The sequence below is a fragment of the Pteropus alecto genome, unplaced genomic scaffold, assembly GCF_000325575.1.
Source record: "Pteropus alecto unplaced genomic scaffold, ASM32557v1 scaffold135, whole genome shotgun sequence".
NCBI lineage: Eukaryota > Metazoa > Chordata > Mammalia > Chiroptera > Pteropodidae > Pteropus > Pteropus alecto.
The window spans coordinates 3,606,744-3,628,611 of record NW_006438076.1 but is presented as its reverse complement, the minus strand read 5'-3'; the positions used below and the strand labels follow the sequence as shown (position 1 = coordinate 3,628,611).

Genomic DNA, 21,868 nt, shown 5'->3' with positions numbered 1-21,868 from the left:
ACAGACAGCTCTGGTACCCTATTGTTCCCCCGAAGTGTCGTGTCGGTCCTGAGCCAGCCAATGGGGAACAGTCCAGGAGGTGGACCCGGCCTCTGCCGGGGTTGGGTGCGCCTCTGAGCGGATGGCCGAGGGAGCCCAGCAGATTCCAGGGGACCGTGGGCCAGGTTGGAAGGCCGTGGGATAGAACTTGAGGATTGGCGGCAGGTGCGGCCCAGGGCGTTGGTGGGGCTCTGAGAACTTCCGGAGGTGGGGCCCCAAAGGCTGGGTCAGGGAGGGAAGGCAGGCTGGTGGGAGCGCAGGAAGGGGCGTGAGGCGTGGTGTGGGGGCGTCCGGCAGTAGAAGGATGTGAGGATCTGGGATGCGGCGTGCGCTTCGGCGGGGAGGGCGTGGGGAAGCTGAGATCCTGGGGCTGGTTCTGGGGAATGCACTCGGGATGCTGAGGTGGAGGGTGTCCTCAGTGGGGGTGTCAGAGGTGTAGAGTCGTGTAAGGGTGGGAGAAGGGAGGTGGGATCCGCAGGAGTGAAGGGTGGAGGGGAGTGAAGGAGCGTGAGAGGGTGAGAAAGGCTGCAGGCGAACGCAGTTGGGAAGGTGTGTCTAGGAAACCAGAACCGAGATGGGACAAGGGTGCCACGGTTTGCAGGCACAATTGAGGAGAACAAATGCTAAGTGTTTTTGAGAAGTGTCTTCCCTTACTTGCTTGAGCGCTGTGCGAAGAGACCAGAGAGGGCACACAGAAAACTCTCTTAAGGTCCTGCCTTAAATTACCAAATCCTGTACTCAGCTTTTCGGATATGGGTTCTAGTACTCACCTTTCCTTTGCTTACTCTTTTATGTATGTGGCTCATATCAACTCACTGTGTTAAGTTTTTTGTTTCAGGCATTCCAGAAATACAAACTTGAGGGATGTGGCTGGATCATTGACTTCCTGGAGTTAGGTGTTTATTTTTGGTTGCAGGATAAGGTTTTCTTTTGGGATTATAATTAAAAACCCATGAAAAATGCTCATCTAGGACAGTTAGTTATGGGAAAGATGCTTGATTTCGTACTGTTGAGCTAGGAATATATGATTCTTCTTGCCTTCCACCCAGTGCAGTGTTATTTTTCCCTCCTTTCCTTTGATAATTCTGGAGAAAAGATCAGGATAGGTGGAGGCTCCTTATTTTCCACCCCCTGCAGTCTTGAACAATGTTGCATGTCCTTATTCTTTATTTCTTAGCCCTCTACCAGTATGGATGGTTTAAGCAAGCAGTACTACCTTAAACAGAAATAGTTGACTTCCTATGGTAAATTAGTGCTAATGAATCTCGTTCATCAAGTAATCACCATTCAGATGGTCTACAGACTGCTTCCCTCTATCTAAATTTTCCCCTGAGCTTTTCTTGCTTCAGTAGGAAACAATTTTTTTCCCTCCAGATTGTCATCTGGTTCCATGAGCTGTCTTGGATCATTGGCTTAAATTAGCAGTGTCAATTACAGAGATGTCTTGAGACAGCTGATTAGAAGTGGGTATAGATCTGAGGAGTAGTTACAGTGTGATATATCTGATTTTAAGTACAGCGATCTACATACATCTCTCTCCCTCCCTCCCTCTCCCCCCCTTTTCTCTCTCTCTCTCTTCTCTCTTCTCTTCTCTTCTCTTCTCTTCTCTTCTCTTCTTTCTCTTCTCTTCTCTTCTCTTCTCTTCTCTTCTCTTCTCTTCTCTTCTCTTCTCTTCTCTTCTCTTCTTCTCTTCTCTTCTCTTTCTCGTGCATGACTGTACTGTATTAGTGTGATCAGTCATACTCTTTTTAGTTGAATTTGGAACAGAAGGAAGCTTGAAGCCAGTCAGTTGAAGCTGAAATTTAGGACTGTAAATTGGTGCTTATTCAGTCATGATGTCTGTTTCTCCACTTTCTGCTTTTACTTCTGTATTCAATATTCATTTCTTGCTTCCTTTTATACATTTCTGCCTTTTCTTGAATGATTTCTTTCTCCATGTAATTATTTTTTTCTCTATTTCCAATCTTTCCTATTTTCTTTGCATCTTTTCCCCAAACACTCTTTTTCTATTGCTATGTTTCCTTTTTTTTCACCTGTTGTATCACACTATTGCCAGTTCTGCATATGTACTTGTTAGCTGTTAGAAAGCTGGAAACAGAAGTAAGGTGATAGAGTCTAATCACTCCTTTTTAGTCTTTTCTCAGGCCTGACTTGTGCCTACTTCCTTGCCAATGGATCATTATTTGGACAAGATTTGGGTATTGGTATTAGTCCTGACCCTTTGTGGTGTGTTCTCTAGCTCCTGTCTTTTTTATGTTTCTCTACCATCATAAAATATTAAAATGAACTAGGTAAATTGAAGGTGTTCAACATCCTTTGGTCTTGATTTTTCCATTTTAGCTCTTCGAGTATCATCTATTGCCACCCACTGATGCCAAGATGACCAAGCTGGGATTTTTGCGGTTGTCCTATGAGAAGCAGGACACACTTCTGAAGCTTCTCATTCTGTCAATGGCTGCTGTGTTATGTGAGTATGCATGTGGACCTCTCTTTCTTAGGGGATTGAAAGGAGAAAATCTTGAAAAAAGTCAAGTATGGCTTTCTTGTTTTTTTTTTCCAGCAGATTGTAGTGTGTTCTTTTTACTGTTCTCCATCAGTATAATTTTATGAAGGCAAAATAAAAAAGATTATAGAAGGACTAGCTTTCATCTGGGAAAGAATGGGAAACACGCTGTGCTAATTCTGTTTTCTCATGGAGCTGAAAGAGATACTGTGAACCATGGATGCTGAATTTAGAGAAGACAATTTTCTTCAGTTTAGTTTGCCTGCCTTAGTAGTTTTGAAAGTCTCTTCAGAACTTACTCTTTTTGTTTGTTTGTTTGTTTTGATTTTTAGCTCAGCATGAGTTACAAGTATAGTCTTGATTTCCTTACCTCTTAGTTTGCTCCAAAGTTAAGGTTAGTTGTGGGAAGGTCAACATATATAAAAGATGACCATGTAAGTCGAGTGCAGTTTTAATAGGTAAATGCATTGTTACAGACGTTGATAATAAGTAGTTAAATGTGTCCTGCCTAAGTAGAAATGTAGGCTTCATTGTCAGAGGTCATTGTCTTTTCTTCTATGTGGGAAGGATGGATTTGTATCTTTTTCAGGGGTCATTTTATACTTTCTCTGTCTTCTGAGATGGATAATACTATTACCTCTATAATACTACTGCCTACTATTATTTTCATAGCATATTACCATAAAAATATTAATTCTCTGGTATTTGCAGCATTCTCCACTCGTCTCTTTGCTGTTCTGAGATTTGAAAGTGTCATCCATGAGTTTGATCCGTGAGTACCTTTGCTTGGTCTGGTATTTTTTGGGGGAAGCATTCAGGTTCATATGTTTCAAATTCACATTCCAGTCAGCGCTTAGTAATGGGGATGTACTTCTATACATTTAGGGAGAAAACATCCTTAAGTTTTCCAAAGGAGATAATTGTCTTCTTTGCAACATTTCTGTTGGAATTAACAAGTGAGTCTTAAATCTATAAAAAATGTGAGAGGCATTACTGATGTGCCTGCCTATGACTTAAGATCTGGTTAGGTTAGGAGCAGTCTGGCTTTTCAACTTGGTCAACAGTGTTGCACATTGAGGGATAGTGGTCTGCTGTGTGTTTGAGGATCAAAAGAAAATCACAAGTCATGAACTTGAGATTCATGACATTTTTTTTTTTCTGTATTTGCAAATTTATCATTTTTTTTCTATGTAGATATTCAAAAGCATTTTGGAGGCGTACAAATAGTTTCTTTGGGAGTCCCTAAATTAATTGATATTTTTTTCTCATCAATGAGGAAACTTATATCCTTTTGTTTCTTAATCAACAGTGTGTTAAGGCTTTTTTTCTCAGGCCCTCTAGATGAGCAAACATTGAGGTGAAATGGTCAGGGAAAGCAAGAATATCTGCTTTGTAGTCATAGAACTGGAAAGGACTGTAAAGATCCTGTGATTCAACACTTTTGCAGAGCAGGAAATAGGCCCATGGTCTGAGCCTTGTCCAGACCTGTTCCCGCTAACTACTTCCTCTGTCTCACTCTGGCTCTGTTACTGTTAGGTAAAGGACACAGTTCTGACACATGTTGACTACCTGTTACCCGCTTTCCCTTCCATCTTTTTGACAGTTACCAAAATAATATTCATTAGGAACAAACAGATGGATAGAGATTTCTGCCATCTGCCGCTTCTACCGTTGCTGCTAAAACTTGACCAACAAGGAAGTAGGGTTAAGGGGTGGGCAGGAAAGATGGTTAGTCATGATTATCTTTAGTAATTAAACAATTCCTTGTATTTGTTTATATTTTTATTTATATTTATTTTTTGTTTTTTTAAAAATTTCTCTTTTAAGTGAGACGTTTAGAAAAGGACCAAAGAACTGTGTCTTTCCATGTAAACACTAAGCATTTTATATCAAATATTTTTAATGTAATTTTTAAAGCTACTAGGTAGGTGGCATTCAGAACTATTTTTAGTAACAACATGAGTTGACCTTGTTATAAGTTTCAGCACTTATTAAGAAGTTCATGTAATAGAGTGGGTTAAACATTTTCATACAGTGTATGATGTTAAACCAACATCTTTAGAGATGTTCATCACTTGAACTTATCCATGTGTCTTTGTGTATGGTATGGAAATGTTCTTTTGCATGTTCTTTAAAAGAGCCAAATTTATTGATGCCCACATCTCAGCTGTCCTCTCTTTTGGGTGTTTGACTGGTGGTAATTCCAGGAGCTAGAAATGAGACCTACAGTAACATAAAATGATTTTCATGGCTGGTATAATTTTTGGTACCAAACTGACTTTATTAGAGTAATGATAAGTTCCACAATGGTATAAACTGAGAAGCAAAATTCACTGCAAATTGGTGCAAGTATTTGAGTACAAGAGGAAGAAACACGATCTTTTCTTTTTTGCTATAGGTACTTCAATTATCGGACTACCCGCTTCCTGGCTGAGGAGGGGTTTTATAAATTCCATAACTGGTTTGATGACCGGGCCTGGTATCCTTTGGGCCGAATCATTGGAGGAACAATTTACCCAGGTGAGGGAAACAGATTTAAAAAAAAAACACCAAAAAACCAAAAAACAGAAATAAGGTATTTGCATATTTTGAAAGTTTCTTTTTTTCCTAATATTTTCATTTTGTGACACTTGTAATTTCGTTCTGATTATAGATTCCTAAAAGTGGATCTTATATAGACAGGAGAACATGTATGGAAGAGTGGGAATGGGTGGTTTTCCATAAAGTTTGGACCTCTAAATCCTCAAGGGAGAAATTAATAGGCCTACTGCAGTTACTCTGTTAGTATTGCTGGTGGTTTATCGAGACCTGTGTTGATACTTGGATTTTCCCGTTCCCATAAGTTCTTTATCCTAGGATAACTTAATGGAGTTTCTTCTTCCTGTTATAGGCTTAATGATCACCTCTGCTGCAATCTACCATGTACTCCATTTTTTCCACATCACCATCGACATTCGGAATGTCTGTGTGTTCCTGGCCCCTCTCTTCTCTTCCTTCACCACCATCGTCACGTACCACCTTACCAAAGAGCTCAAGGTGAAGGATTTGGGGTGACAGGAGGTTTGGGAATGAATGTTGTTGAACCTCTCTAGTAGACAGTAAATGGTGGGGGGCTGAGTGGTAGCAGGGCAGGGAGCCAGAGGCTAAAGACACCTTTTGCTGGGCCGAATTATTGGGTCACTGCAGCCCCTCCTTAGAATATGTGGTTTCTTATTATTAACAACTGTTTATTCTTATAAGGGAACTTTGGAAGGTCAAATGTAAATTGCTACATAAAGAGAAAAAACATTTAAAATGCAAAATGTGAGGTTTAGATTTTGAAGTCCTCACAATCTAAGAGAGAGGAAAAGTAACTACAGGAACTATCCTAAAGTGGTTAGTTCTTCCTACTGAAAATGGACACTTAGAAATTATTTGTTGACTTTTTAAACACTTATTTAAAAAATTTTCAACCACTTTACTTTCATAGTAGACTCCATCATGCTGACTTTATTTTTCTAGGTTTCTGCATTACTGACTCTGGCTATTCTTAGTTTGTGGCTGTGGTGTCAGGGAGATACCTGAGAGGTGGTAAACTAGTAAGAGGGTTTGGGAAACTCGAGTTCAGTTTGGAAACCTTTCATCCTTCTCCTTGCTGCCCTTGTTTCCAATTTAACTCTTATCAACAGACAAGTCCTTACTCTTTTGGAGTGTGGTTTACATTTTATTTTTCCTCTTTCCTGAGGTCATAGATTGCCCGGTGAGACTCCAACTTTATTATATAAGCTCTTGGCATCTTTAGTCCAAATAGATAATCACCTATCTTTGTTGGCTTTTTAGCTCAAGTAATAATTGTCTTCTTTTGCTTGTACTTGCATAGCTTTTGGAGGTGTGACTGGTGTTCCTGTGGTGTCCAGATATTGTTAAAGATAGTGACTCATAAGCCTGGGGATACTCCAGCCAAACAGCTCATTCTGGAGCAGTGTCTGATGTCTGACAACTTACATGATTTGTCTGCTTTTCGCATATGTGTACTCAGTTTCAGACTTGGTATCATCATGGGGAATCGGTATGAAATTTTTAGCTTTCTTGTGCCGTGAACATTTCTAGCATCACATCTACCTTTGAAAGTGTTGGAATGTTCTCTGGGCCCATTTTAAACAGAATGGACTAGTGGATCCTCTCTTCTCTTTCATAGATGTGTTGGTGTTCACTTCCTGTCACCCCTCTTTTCTTACAGGATGCAGGGGCTGGACTTCTTGCTGCTGCCATGATTGCTGTAGTTCCTGGATATATCTCCCGATCTGTGGCTGGCTCCTATGATAATGAAGGTAAGAGGATCTGTCCACTTCATTTCCCAGTAGAATTTCATGAAGTTCAGTAGAATCTGGTTTCAAATCTGTTTAGCAGTAGCAAAAAATGGTACTTGGGCAAGAAAATTAGAAATGGGCAAGGAGGGACTTCAGACCAGTTTGTATTCTCTCTCTGTTATCCTCTGTAGAGAGGTAGCTGGCAATTTTCCTTGTAGAAGGCCTTTTGATCATCTCTGGACTTATAAAAGTAGAGTTAATTTTTAGTGTTGAGTGGTACTCTTGTTTTAACATTATTCATTTGCTTTATTTTCTGAGATAAGAGGAATGGATGTTCTTAAAACAGTAATGACTTTTATTGACTTATTTTCAATTCAACCTATATTTATTGAATGTTATTGGGAAAACACAATGTTAGATATTATAAAGATAGATAATAAGGTTATTTTGACTCATAATTAAGGTATTATAGAGGTAGATAATGAATAAAATTATGTTGGCCCATAATCTATTTAAGACATATACAGTACAGATCTATAAAAATAATAACAGGCAGATAGTATTGTGTGTCATGAGAGAAGTTTGAACAGAATCCTTTGGGAATGTAATGAAAGGAGACATTAATTCAGATTTGGGGATCCAGGCAGGCTTTTTGGAAGTAGTTAAGGTTGAACTGAACCCTGAGGCTGGAATTTGCCAACAGGCAAGTGTTAAAGAAAGGGGCAGTGAGAGCCAAAGGCCCAGCTCATGGTGAGATGAAGTAGCAGGATGGTATGGGATATCTTTAGGACTACACTAGCGGGGAATTTAGTGCCTGGGAAGAATATTAATAAGAATGGCCAACACTCATTGAGTGCTTGCTGTATGCACAGTACTATTCTAAGTGCTTTACATGCAATAATTAAATTAGTCTTCACAACACTTATGAGGTAGATACTATTATGGACTCATTTTTACAAGAAACAGACAAAGAGAGGTAAAAATAATTATACTATTAAGGGTAGTAGATCTAAGATATGAATCCAGGCAGCCTGTTCCAAAGCAGTATTCTTAAATATTATGCCAGCATGGCCCTATATTGACTTTTTGTTGTATTCTTCTTACAGGAATTGCCATCTTTTGCATGCTACTCACCTACTACATGTGGATCAAAGCAGTAAAGACTGGTTCCATCTACTGGGCAGCCAAGTGTGCCCTTGCTTATTTCTACATGGTAACTTTTCACTCTTTTCTTCCAGGACACTCTCTATATCTGAATACCTACTGGGATCAACTGCTATAAATTGGAAGTAGCTTTTGGGCTTTGAAACTATGGACCGGAGGCTAGAAATCTTTATTGTCTCTTGTATCCATACAAAGCCTAATCCAAGGACGGCATGGAGAGCCATTGTATAAAAAGATAGAGATGTTTTACTTTGTAAAATTCTCCAGATACTGTATTTCCTGTTGGTACATATTGGCTGGCCAGCTCTCTTCTCTGAGATGTTCTCCTTAAATTTTTCCTTTTCATATACATATTGATTTCATATATGTATTTCATATATATCTTATTTCCTTTATATATGTATATATAAAGGAAATAAGATATATGAAATACATATGTGATTTCATATATTATTTGATATATATAAGATATATATTTTATATATATGTGTGTGTGTGTGTGTAGTCATTCAGTCTTACACATACATTTAGACTGCTTCCCTTAACTGCTTCTACTTGCTCACATTTCACATGTATCCCTAAATCCTCCATGTGATCTTATAGTAGATTGCATCTAGATTAACCATGAAGGTTGGGTACCTCTTATTCTGTGATCTTCTTGGCAAGAGCCATAGGGAACAGGAGACTGAATTACAGCAGTGAGTGTGAATTTGATTTTTTTATTTAAAGAAATTAGTTATTTAAACTCTTTAAGCCACTTGGCATAAATAAAGTTTATTAGTTACTATAAAGAGATGTTCTTTAAAAAGGTCACAGGTATAGTGGTGGTGTGACAAGTGCTCAGAGGAACCGTTCTATTTTATCCTGTCATAGGTCTCTTCATGGGGAGGTTACGTATTCTTGATCAACTTGATTCCTCTCCATGTACTGGTGCTGATGCTCACAGGACGATTCTCCCACCGGATCTATGTGGCCTACTGTACCGTTTACTGTCTGGGCACCATTCTTTCCATGCAGATCTCCTTCGTGGGTTTCCAGGTAAGCCCTAGACTGAATGAGATTTTTAGCTTCTTCCTCTTTTTCTAAGTATCTCCAACTAGGTTGATTTATTTTGGATTTTAGTGAGAAGAGTAAGACTTATTTACAGGTCTAACTTTGGACTGCTTGTGTCAGCACGTATTTTTTTACTGATCACCTGTTATGTGCAATTTGCTAGTCACTGAGAAATGTAAAAAGTAACAACATGGCCCTGCTCCTTAAGGAATTTACAGTCTTGCTTGGGGGAAAGAAGTGCATGCAGCTGTTTACAGTGTATAGTATGTAGTTCTGGAAATGTAGTTCATGGACCAGCAGCATCCGCAGTATCTGGGAACTTGTGAGAAGTGCGAGTTCTGGGGCCCCACCACAGACCTACTTACTGCATCTGAAACTCTAGGGGTGGGGCTCAGCAATCCTCTTAACACCCCTTTTTCTCTCCACCCCCATGATTACGATGCCAACTAGATTTTGAGAACAGCTGATCTAAGCAAAGAATTTTAAGTGATGGAAGAGATCTAAATTGCAGGGAACATACAGGAAGTAATCAATTTCAGTTTGGCAGATTAGAGGAAATGATATTTGTATTGGGCCTTGAATGATGAGAATTTTAGTGAATGCACATTTTGGGAAAATGAGAAAATTGCAATACAGGCTAAAAAAATAGCCTGAGCAAAGGCCAGAGGTGTGATAATAATGGGGTATGGTTTGCTTTGGAGGACTCCATATATTTTTGGAAAATGTGGCAGGTGAATTAGACCCTCCCCTAGATTGGTCCTAATTCCTTAATGGCTTCAGAACTCATTTGACCCTTTGGTCTGAACTAGGTCAACATAATTCAGGTCTAGGCTAGACCTACTCTTTTCCTGACATTTTTCTCACACATTTGCTTTTACTGACAGCCCGTCCTTTCATCAGAGCACATGGCAGCCTTTGGGGTCTTTGGTCTCTGCCAGATCCATGCCTTTGTAGATTATCTGCGCAGCAAATTGAACCCACAGCAATTTGAAGTTCTTTTCCGAAGTGTCATTTCCCTGGTAGGCTTTGTCCTTCTCACCGTGGGAGCTCTCCTCATGTTGACAGGTAGGAAGGCTCATGGCTTTTAGTGTTAAATGTAAATGGGTACAGGCATAGAATAAACTTTAAAATATGGGTTATTTCCTGACCATGGAAAGATTCATTCTTTTCCTATTTCTGTTTTCATTTTAAATATATGAAGTTTTCAATATTCATTTCACTTCTCAGCCCAGTGTTTGGATTCAGTATATCAAAGAATGTCTTGTTAGAGCAGCTCTTAATCTTGGAAGAATCACATTTGGTGAAAGGACTGTATCTCACGTTGTTATTAATCTTTCTCTGCTTTTTTTACTTTTTTTCAGTAGGTAGTGTGGGAGAAAGCCTAACATTGCTTGTCATACCCTACAATATGTAGTCCTCTATGCACTAAACCACGACTGTTTTGTTTGGTTGGCATGCCACCCATTCTTCATATCTACTTGTCAGTGGCTGGTTTGATTTTGCCAAGGCTTTGTGTATTGTCTAATTCAGAGCAGCACCGGAGAATGTAGTTGACTTAGTTTATAGAGTTGGCCTTGGTTTGACCAGATTTGACCTAAACCCTTCCAAGATGCAGTTCTTCTGAGTTTATTATATACAGCCTGACTTTATTCTGCCAGCTCTGTTGACAAATGTACTCTCAAGTTTGAAAGAAAGGAAGGAGTGAAATTCTCAAAGTATTGGTGGCATCTAAAAAGCCTTAGTCCTTCTCCTTCTCAGAGAATCTTATTAAAATGGAAAGTTTTGATTAGTTAGAATTAGATGTTATTTTGTTTCAGAAGTGAATGTGGAATATTTGTTGCCTCTTTGCTGCCAGGAAAAATATCTCCCTGGACCGGGCGTTTCTACTCACTGCTGGATCCTTCTTATGCTAAGAACAACATCCCCATCATTGCTTCTGTGTCTGAGCATCAGCCTACGACTTGGTCTTCATACTATTTTGACCTGCAGCTTCTTGTCTTCATGTTTCCAGGTCTGTCTGCCTTGTGTTCTGAAATGGCCTTTGTGAGAATTACCATTTGTTTCAAAATAAGTAAAATACCCTCATCCTTGTGTTTTTGTTTTGTGCCTGTTTACCCTATGCAGTACAGAGCATGGCCAAGCACTTTTTTCTAATATTTGAAGCAAAGTAGGTATCAACATTGAACAGTCACAGACACTCACAAGTTTAGAGCCTTTTTCAGTTTTAATTTTATTTATAAGTTAAAATTCAACCTTAATTTATATTCAGTTTTGTTTTTTTTTTTTAGTATTTCTGGTGTGTATCTTCTCTACTGCCCATCCCTGACTCCTCCCCATTTATCTTGGCAGTACTGGAGTTCGAGAAAAGGCACAGTTTATTGTAAAGCCTCTTCATTTAACTTATCTTCTGGCCAAACCAGATACATTTAAAAATGTACCAGTGGTAGGGGGCTTTCTCTCTCTCTCTCTTTTTTTTTTTAATAAAATAACTTTTACATTTTTTTCTTACAATGAAAGTAAGTTGTCTATTGTAAATAATATTGACAAGTGAAAAAAAGGTTGTCACCACACATCTGTTGCTACTTTTAATGTTTTGATGTATGTTCATCCATTTATTAGAAAAAAATATGGTACAGTTTTTTCCCCTGATTTTTTCATTTCAGAGAATCATGATAATTTCTGTTTAGTATTATTTTAGAGAGATAATATTTATGATATATCATTTGTTTTTTAAAGTATAGAGATGTATATAGGAGAAGGCGAATGGTCCATAATCTCTGTAGCAATATTTTAATTGATATATTACATTCTGTATTATAATTATACTATAATTTACTTCCTTAATGTTGGACATTTAGGTGGTTTCTGATTTCTTGTGTTTTAAAGAGTGCTGTAGTAAACATCTTTGCACATATCTATGATTGTTTTTTTAGCTGCTTATTTCCTTTTTTACTTTTACTTTTGTAGTTGGTCTCTATTACTGCTTTAGCAACCTCTCTGATGCCCGGATTTTCATCATCATGTATGGTGTGACCAGCATGTACTTTTCAGCTGTAATGGTGAGGAATGCCCTCAGTCCTAGCAAGGCTTTGCATCCCTAACTCTGAGGTGCTTTTAAGTTTGCTGTATAGACGGATTCAGAAAATACTGATGATTGTACAGATGCTTCCCTCTGAGCATTTGAGGGCTGAGTCATAAAGCTGCTCACTGTTCACTTTTTGCTGGAATGTCCGAGGTACTCATACATTCTGATTGTGGGGCCCGACTTTCTTGGATTCATAACCCTTGTGTTAAGGAGAGGCACTTTTATACTTGTTGGAGAAAGTGACCCTGGGCAGATTCCTTCCACTGTCTTTCTGGGTGTCTTAACAAGAGAGATGACTTTTTTTTCTTAAAGGCCTGGGAGGATTGTTGAGTGCTAGTTTGCTAAAATGGAGTGATTTTATGTATAGTAGCAAGACAGTGTTTCTTAACACCCTTTTGGTCCCAAACCACAGTTAAGAAATACATTTTATGTCATATCATTACTCAGGACACACATACATATATACATATATTTAACTGAAAAAACAGTTTAGGAAATATGCTTTTGTAGATGTATCAATTATTTTCTCTTCTTTTTTGTTCTAATTCATTGAAAAATCAAGTTTGTTGAAAACCCCTAAATTGATGTCATAATCTACTCATAGGGTAAAATCTGTAATTTGTAAAACACTGAATAGACCGTGCTGTGGCTGCCTGTCTCTTTTAGGTGCGTCTAATGCTAGTTTTGGCACCCGTTATGTGCATTCTTTCTGGCATTGGAGTCTCCCAGGTGCTGTCTACGTACATGAAGAATCTGGATATAAGTCGTCCGGACAAGAAGAACAAGAAGCAACAGGATTCTACCTACCCTATTAAGAATGAAGTGAGAATTAAGCAACACTAAGAGCAGTCTTGGGAAACTGTGTGTGCTTATGCATGTGTGTGTTTATATAGATATAGATATCTCTCTCTATATATTTATTTTTTGAGTAAGGGGTAGAATGCTGTCATAAGTGGTCAGAATTAACTCATATAGTGCCTGACTTACTTTGATTCATGTCATCTATACTATTGACTGCGTGTAAGAAGCTGTTCTGTGTTCTGTAAATTTAATTTGGTTTTACAACGCCATTCTTTCTTATTCAGGTGGCAAGTGGGATGATATTGGTCATGGCTTTCTTTCTCATCACCTACACCTTTCATTCAACCTGGGTGACCAGTGAGGCCTACTCTTCTCCTTCCATTGTGCTCTCTGCTCGTGGTGGGGATGGCAGTAGGATCATTTTTGATGACTTTCGAGAAGCATACTATTGGCTTCGTCACAATACTCCAGAGGTGAAGATTTGGAAGGAGTGGGCTTATGGGGTTGGGGGGAGGGAGAGACATTTGATATTATAGGGAATCATAGCTTTTAGATGGCTAGAATGCTTGGAGAAATTGGAACTATGGAACTCTAGTGTTGAATGAGCCCTAAAGGTCGTCTCCATTCAATTAAGGATTTTTTATAGGTCTGTAATAACCTTTATTGGTAATTATGTACACTCTGCTTGCATACTTGTATTGTCAACATGGTATGGTGATTTTCTCATGATGTAGACCATCCAGTTATAAAAAAGAAAAAAATTTACAGGTAAATAATACGTATTTATTGTAGAAAAATCAGAACATAGAAGCAAGGAAAGAGATACAAATTTTCCATAAAGTGATTACCTATTGATAACCATTTTTAACATTTGGTTGATACCGTTTGAGAATCTGAAGTGATTTCGTTTGCAGTAACCATTGTAAATAGCACTTCTGGATTAGATTCTTAAGGAGTCCAAACTTTATGTATTTTGTAATCCTTTCTCATCATATCCTGTGATTTGTGTTTTCTCCCTATCTTTGTAACAACTGATTTTTGTGATATTGTTAAAGGTCATTTCATACAGTTACTGCATGACATCAGGCTATTTATATGTAAATATCGAATAGTCTCCTACACTTCCCACCCCAGTATCTTTGTATAAGGTGATCTGGGTGAAAGTATTGGGAATATTGGATTGTATAATTTTGCACTGAGTTTTCATGATTGCATGTAAATATAGAACCAAGTGCAAAGATTTATTTTCTGTTTAGGCATGCATTCTTTTGTAAAGAAATTGATTAATTAGCCATGCCTCATTTCCTATTAGATGCCCTTCCACTACTTCTCTTGTATTTGATTTTTGGAGGCAGTGGGACACTTGTTATTTCCATTGCCCATGTTTCTTTCAGGATGCGAAGGTAATGTCATGGTGGGATTATGGCTACCAGATTACAGCTATGGCAAATCGGACGATTTTAGTGGACAATAACACGTGGAATAATACCCATATTTCTCGAGTAGGGCAGGTAAGGTGAAGGGATCATTTGAGTGTTTGGCATATAAGGTCTAGTGGTAAAATTTCTCCATGAGGGATCATATGACCAGGAATTTTTCTCTGAGAAATGTGCATTTATTTTTCTAGGCAATGGCATCCACAGAAGAAAAAGCCTATGAGATCATGAGGGAGCTTGATGTTAGCTATGTGCTGGTCATTTTTGGAGGCCTTACTGGATATTCCTCTGATGGTAATGTACTTGATTCTATTTCCAGCAATAGGGTATAGATTCTAAGAAAACTAGATGGCATTCCCATTTTTCTGTTCTTTTACTGATATATTATTAATATTTTTTTAGTTGGAGAATTTCAAAACTATTTGCAACTTGAGGTTGGGTTATTTTGATTTTTTTTGGGGGGGGTAGGTGGGCAACAAGTAGGAAGTAAATGTAAATATTTCTTATGTAGGTACAGCATGCTATACTTGTTTTCAGACCTAAGAGTAGTTCCACAACCAGTAAAAAAAACAATATGAGGCTTCTGAAAGTGAACTTAAGTATGTACATGTTATATGTTCCCTATGATTATTAGGAAAACTATATTTTTAGAAGAATCATCTAAATATTGTTCTCTGCCTTAAAAAATATTTTAAAAAATTAAAGCAATACCCGTTTATACTTTAAAATGTTAAACTCTTCTGAAGGTTTATAATAAAGGATGGTATTCCCCTGCCCGTAAACCTAAACCCCCTTAAAACATTAATTCCCAGAGACAGTTATTTCTCCCGTTGTTTTTTGTAAATACTTCTATTTATGTATCTCAATAATATGTATTCTTTGCTATTCACTTATCATTTTAGATACACCGTATCAACTTATTACAGTAGATAAGGAACTTAGTTCTTTGTATCCAACCCTTGCCCAACCCCACCTCCTTTCCCTAGTGCTGCTTCTCAGTGGAGCTAATTTTCAATTTTAGATGAAATTCATATAAAGTGTTTTCAAAATTATGAATATGTAAATATTATTCACTTCTGAGTCGACAAGTAAACCATAGTTACATGTTTATCTATAATAACTTGTTTTCCTGTCAATAATTACGTCATATTTCTATCTTCATTTTCTGTGGATATATGGCTGCTTCTGAAAGATATTAAAATTTTAGATTATCCCTGGCTTCTGATATAGACAGACTTAACAAACCCATCCTGATAGTACAAATAAAGTGTAAATATAAAGTAGTAAGACTGGTTTCCATGTGTGTCTTGTATAAGCTGAGGAAGAATGATGATAACAGAGATGGTGTCCACAGACTTGAACTTTCACAGACAATTGCACCAGTACTATTTTGCTGTGTGTTTGCTGTGTGTAATTATTTATGTTTTCACTTTAATGATAATAATATATCCAGCTACTACAGAAAAGTATTTGTACATGTACATATATGTGTATATATTTTATATATATAAATGTATACATATATATGGTAGAAAGGGATAGTTACTTAAAATCTTAGCACTAATCATTGTTAAGTCACCACAGTCAGTCAACCTTTTACTGCTTGCTAAGGTGAATAGAAGTATATATTTAATGCTGACATAAAAATGAGTGTTATTATACGGTACATATTATATTTTTTGTGTGTGAAATTAAGAAAATTAGCATGTAAGACCGTTGACAAAGTAATTTAGCATGACAAGAAAAAGCAATAAGGTCAAGAGGTCTTGATTATACAGCTTTTTAAAGTTAACTTGGTGTTAAAGTTTAACATTTAAAAACTGCAGATATTGTAAGTGTATAGCTTGATGAATTTTCACAAAGGGAACATATCCATGTAACCAGCACTCAGACCAAGAAACAACATTACAGGTGTTCTAGAAATTCTTCCCATACCGCTTGCATTATCTACCACCATCTTCCAAAGGTGACCACTATCTCAGCTTCTAGTGCCATTTGTTTGTTTTTGAAACAGATTTATTGAAGCATAATTAACATATTGTATACTGCACATATTTAAAATCTGTAGTTCGATTAATTTTTGAAATATTTATACCTGGAAAGTTTTGTCTATTTTTGAACTTTATAAATGTATATTCTCATTTCTGGCTTTTTTGGTCAGTATTATGTTTGCAGGATTCATTCATATTGTGGGGGGCCAAAATTTCTTAATTCTCATTCCTGTATGGTATTCCATTGTGTGAATATAGCACAATGTATGCATTTTAGTATTGATGGATATTTGTGCTATGTTTGGTTTGGGGCTATCATGAATCATGCTGTTATGAACGGTCTGGTACATGTTTTCTGTGAACGTAAATAACAAAGTGTAGAATTACTGGTTTAGAACAAATGCATTTGTTCGAAGCTAATAGGATATTGGCAAAGTGATTCCCAGTGGTAGTACCAATTTGCCACACTTAGTATTACAAATTTTTTTGTTTGTGCATGTATATAGTGATAACACAAATGTTTGAATGAAGATGAAGACGCTGCTCCTTCATAATGAATTGATCATGTAGGACTAGAAAAATATGAAAATAAGAGATTTAAATAGATCTTAATTGTGTGAATAATAGCTTAGGTTAAGTTTACATAAAGATTCATTCATAAAGCAGAGAAAAATTTTCTTTAGATATTATGCTATGCTTTTGAATTGTTGAAAGAATGATGATTACTCTGATCTATGTATTTCTATAGACGCTAATTACTCTGATCTATGTATTTCTATAGAAGCTAGACTTTAAAAAGAAAACATAACATAACCACTAAAAACAGCACTCATCTAAATCCATGGTAGCATGCATGTGAAAATCATAAAAGAAGACAGTATTAATTTCTCATACTAAATTTATTTCTCAAGCTCAAATTATTAGGCTTTATTAGTTGGAATTCTGAAAATTTTGAAAGGTATCGTACCATGAGAAGGAGTGAACCCAAAGCCTAGAGGTTATTATTTTTTTTATTATTTAATCGTGGTAACATTTCAGCTGGTGCCTTCTGTGAATACTTTTTAACAATTTAAAATAGCTTCTCTCCCCCCTCCCTTTATCCTCCTCTCCACTTCTCCCCCTCTTTCACAAACACACAAATAAAATATGTGCCAAAAAATAGTCACTGGTATTGCTTCAATTGCTGATCCCTCCTCACCGCATGCCCCAACTTATCTTCAGTCATTATTCTTTCCTGCCCTCTGAGTTTATTAAAAAAAAAAGAGACACATCTCATTAAGTTGTACACGTTAAATATGTCCAGCTTTTTTATGTCAGTCATACTTCACACACACAGATATGACTTTGGCTCTGAAGAAAGTTCCAAATGAGAAATTCTAAAATGTCTTGAGCATTTTTATGCTGAGTGGTACAAGTTCGAAAAATCGACATTTTCTGAAAGGATAATGGGCATTCAGTTATAAAAATTCTTTTGTGTTTTTAAAAAGTTTCATTATTTCATGGTCATATCTCATGTTACTTAAATGTCTTAATTCAAACTATTTTGGGATATTAGTGTTATGGACAAGATTTTGCCCTTTTGCAAGTTATGTTTATCTCATTTTCTATTAAATGCTTATGCATATATAAAATAATATATTTAGATCTGTTCATAGTCCTAACTCTCTTATGTTAGAATTTGATACAAGACTACTCTTTAACTTTTCCTTTTTTGTAAACAATGCCTTTTAGCAGTAGGCTGTCCTTGATGCAATTCCTATTATTTTTTACTGTTCCATTCTTTTTTTAAGTTTTGAAATTTTTAATAGGAAACAAATGAGAGATTTAAAATGTTTTCTCAAATATTGTGTGGAAACTTTCAGATAAGATACTTATCATTGACAGATAATCCAGTAGACCAGAGGTCTATTTATTAAGAGCATAACTGTGCCCATTCATTTATGTATTACCTTTTTTCTCCAGTTTTATTGAGATGTAGTTGACATATAACAATTGTATAAGTTTACACTATATAACATAAAGATATGATATATGTACATATTGCTAAATGATTATCACAGTAAGTTTAGTTAACATCTACACCTTCACATAGTTACAATTTTTTTTTTGTGATGAGAACTTTTAAAATTGCTTCTTAGCAGTTTTCAGTTATATATCTAACATACAGTATTGTTAACTATAGTCACGTTGTCCATCACATCTCCAGGCCTTATTTATCTTAACACTAAGAAGTTTGTACCTTTTAGCCACCTTCACCCAATTCCCCTACCGCCAGCCTGCTCTGTTTCTGAGTTTAGTTTTCTTAGATTCCACATATTAATGAGATCATGCAGTATTCTTTTTCTTACTTATTTCACATTTTATCATAATGCCCTTAAGGTCTATCTATGTTCAAATGGCAGTGTTTTTTTTTTTATTTTTTATATGGCTGAATAGTATTCCATTACATATATGTATGTGTCTGTGTATATGTCATTTTTTCTTATCCATTCATTCCTTTATGGGAACTTAGGTGGTTTCCATGTCTTGGCTGTCATAAATAATGCTGCAGTGAACGCGGAGATGCAGATATCTCTTTGGGATAATAGTTTCATTTCTTTCGGTTATATACCCAGAAGTGGGATTGGTGAATCATATTGGTGAATCAATTTTTAATTTATTGAGTAAGTTCCATACTGTTTTTCATAGTAGCTGTTTCAGTTTACGTTCCCAACAACAGTACTGCACAACAGTTCCCTTTTCTCCACATCCTCACTAGCATTTGTTATTTCTTATCTTTTTGATGATAGCCATTCTGACAGGTATGAGGTGATAACTCATTGTGGTTTTGATTTGTATTTCCCTAATGATTAGTGATGTCAAGCACCTTTTCACATACCCATTGGCCGTTTAAATATCTTTGGGAATAAGTCTATTTAGGTCGTCCTTTGATGATTTTTAAATTGGATTATTTGTTTTTTTGTTGTTGAGTTTTATGAGTTCTTTATATATTTTAGATATAAAGCTCTTATCCAATATATGGTTCATCAACATTTTCTTTCATTCTGTAGGTTGTCTTTTCATTTTGTTGTTTCTTTTGCTGTCCACTCTTCCATTCTTAAAGTTTGTCAGGTTTTTGCTTTGGACATACCCAACAGGAAGCTACAGAATCAGTGCTTTAAGATAGTTAAGTTGATGCTCTGGGGTTTTGTCTCTGGTCCTGTTTTTGGCTGGGATCTAGGCAAGCTCTGTGTCTCAGTTTTTCCATTTGTAAGAGCGCAAATACTATATGAGGGTAGTAACATTATTTATTGAATGTTTACTATGTGATAAATGCTATATTAAATGCTTTACATATACTTATAATAGTGTAGCAACCCTATTGTTGTAGCTACTCTCATATTTATAATTTGATAGATGAGGAAACTGAAGCACAGAGAGATTAGGTAACTTGCCGAAGGTTAGTTACTTACCTATTTCGAATTGGCAGTGCCGGGATTCAAACCCAGGCAGTTTAGATCCAGAGTTTGTATTCTTAACCACTTTGATATAACTTGGAACCTTCTGCAGTAGTTCAGTAAGAATCTTTTTTTCTTACAGAGCAATGATAGTTTTTATACTCACCATCCCCTGTGAAGGGGATACAGAGAGAGACATACTCTCAGAGAGATATACAGCTGTGTGTGAATATGTAATACATGATGTTTATTATACAGATGTATGGGATTTTATTTTGTTTTATGAGATGACGATGGTATCAGTATTTTTGGATCCAGGTAGTGTGTTTGACATAGAAATGTTGGCTTCTCATAGATGTATGCTTTGGAAGTTTGTAACTTTGCAACTATAGGTCAAGAAAGGGAGCATGTTCATGTCTCTTTCTGGTAAAGCTTCATCTGCTCCCTAGGTCAGTACTGTTCAATAGAATTATAGTAGAGGCATATAACAACATTTAAAAATTTTTATTAGCTGCATCAAAATATGTAAAAAGAAATAAGGGAATGAATTTTAATAATTCTATTTAAGTATATCTAAAACATTATTATTTAACATGTAATCCAGATATTTTACCCACTTTGTTTTGTTTTTGGACTATATCTTAGAAAACCAGTGTGTATTTTATACTTCCAGCACATCTTAATGTGCACTAGCCACATTTCAACATGTAACTAGTAGCTACTGTATTGAACAGCTCAACCCCAGCTAATACGTGGGACTAATTTCAGTTGTGACTTAAGTCTGGACCAATAGCATAGGATTTCAGGAGTCTAATAATCTATAGGGAAGGTTGTATGTTTTGAGAGAAAATGTTTTGCCCACACATTATCTTTCCTATTTTTATAAATTAGAGTTAAATATTTGGGGAATTTCCTTAGAAATAGTGACCTTTTCATTAGGTGATTTAGTTCCAGCAACCTTTGTGATGCAGTAGTTCTTTTTCTTTTTTTCCCCTAGACATCAACAAGTTTTTGTGGATGGTCCGGATTGGAGGGAGCACAGACACAGGCAGACATATCAAGGAGCATGATTATTATACTCCAACTGGAGAATTCCGTGTGGACCGTGAGGGTTCTCCAGTGCTACTCAACTGCCTTATGTACAAGATGTGTTACTATCGCTTTGGACAGGTCTACACTGAAGCCAGTGAGTGATTTATAACAACATTAATAATAACAGTAATAACAGTGATAGCTAACAGTGTTTTTCATATGCCAGATACTGTTCAAAGTGCTTTACATCTGTTAATTCATTTAATCCTCACAACAATCCAAAAAGTAGATACTTATTCCCATTTTATATATGAGGAAATTAAGGTACATATAGGATGCCTAACTGCCCCAAATGACATAACTAGTGGCAAAGTCAGGTTCAACTCAGACAATCTGGCTCTAAATTTTATGCTTTTACCCATTACTTATTCTTCTGTGATCCATGCAAGGGTTACTCGTGTATCACTGAGGCCTCTGGGTGGCAACCCTCAGGAATAGAGGGGCTTGAAAGTCAGCCCCCTACTCTTATAAGATATAACAAGCATCATCGTGGAGAGGATTTGAGTTAGGGTAACACTTGATTTGCCTTTGTACCTGATGTCCTTTTCTACAGGCCCTACTCTCTAAACAAACTGCAGGAAATCAGCACTGTAGAAAGAAATGTGTCTCTTTTTGACCCTTTCTAGAGCGTCCACCAGGCTTTGACCGTGTGCGGAATGCTGAGATTGGGAATAAAGACTTTGAGCTTGATGTCCTGGAGGAAGCATATACCACAGAACATTGGCTAGTCAGGATATACAAGGTGAGCAGATGTGACACTAAGAAAGCTGCTATCATGTTTGCAAATTGATTCTAGTGCTTAAAAGTGGGCCATATGTTTCTAAAATAGGGATATTTCTAATGTCTGAAGAGTAGCTTGCAATTCAGAGTTTTACTGTTTTTATTTTAGATTGTTCTTAGTAGACATCCCAGTCTGTTGCCATTTTGGCAGTGGTTACAGTGATGTTTTTCCAGTTGGGGCTGAACTTGATCTGTTTT

At 36.8% G+C, this 21,868-nt stretch overlaps 1 protein-coding gene across 2 annotated transcripts in view; it reads left to right on the top strand.

Annotated features, from left to right (window-relative positions):
- The first annotated feature begins 62 nt into the window (after positions 1-62).
- The window catches only part of STT3A (STT3A, catalytic subunit of the oligosaccharyltransferase complex), a 24,424-nt gene continuing 2,618 nt past the window's right edge, over positions 63-21,868 (top strand). Inside the window, exons 1-17 of one of the 2 annotated variants that reach the window (XM_006915207.3) lie at positions 63-204; positions 2,380-2,506; positions 3,254-3,314; positions 4,941-5,062; positions 5,433-5,578; positions 6,762-6,852; positions 7,938-8,044; positions 8,869-9,033; positions 9,933-10,113; positions 10,904-11,059; positions 12,016-12,107; positions 12,800-12,955; positions 13,219-13,407; positions 14,329-14,445; positions 14,562-14,664; positions 20,796-20,984; positions 21,517-21,632. In XM_006915207.3, the coding sequence (XP_006915269.1) occupies positions 2,419-2,506; positions 3,254-3,314; positions 4,941-5,062; positions 5,433-5,578; positions 6,762-6,852; positions 7,938-8,044; positions 8,869-9,033; positions 9,933-10,113; positions 10,904-11,059; positions 12,016-12,107; positions 12,800-12,955; positions 13,219-13,407; positions 14,329-14,445; positions 14,562-14,664; positions 20,796-20,984; positions 21,517-21,632 (2,079 nt within the window). In that variant the 5' untranslated portion in view covers positions 63-204; positions 2,380-2,418. Of the gene's footprint in view, positions 205-227; positions 247-2,379; positions 2,507-3,253; positions 3,315-4,940; positions 5,063-5,432; positions 5,579-6,761; positions 6,853-7,937; positions 8,045-8,868; positions 9,034-9,932; positions 10,114-10,903; positions 11,060-12,015; positions 12,108-12,799; positions 12,956-13,218; positions 13,408-14,328; positions 14,446-14,561; positions 14,665-20,795; positions 20,985-21,516; positions 21,633-21,868 lie in introns of those variants that run through there. The other variant, XM_015592021.2, reaches the window with a different exon arrangement.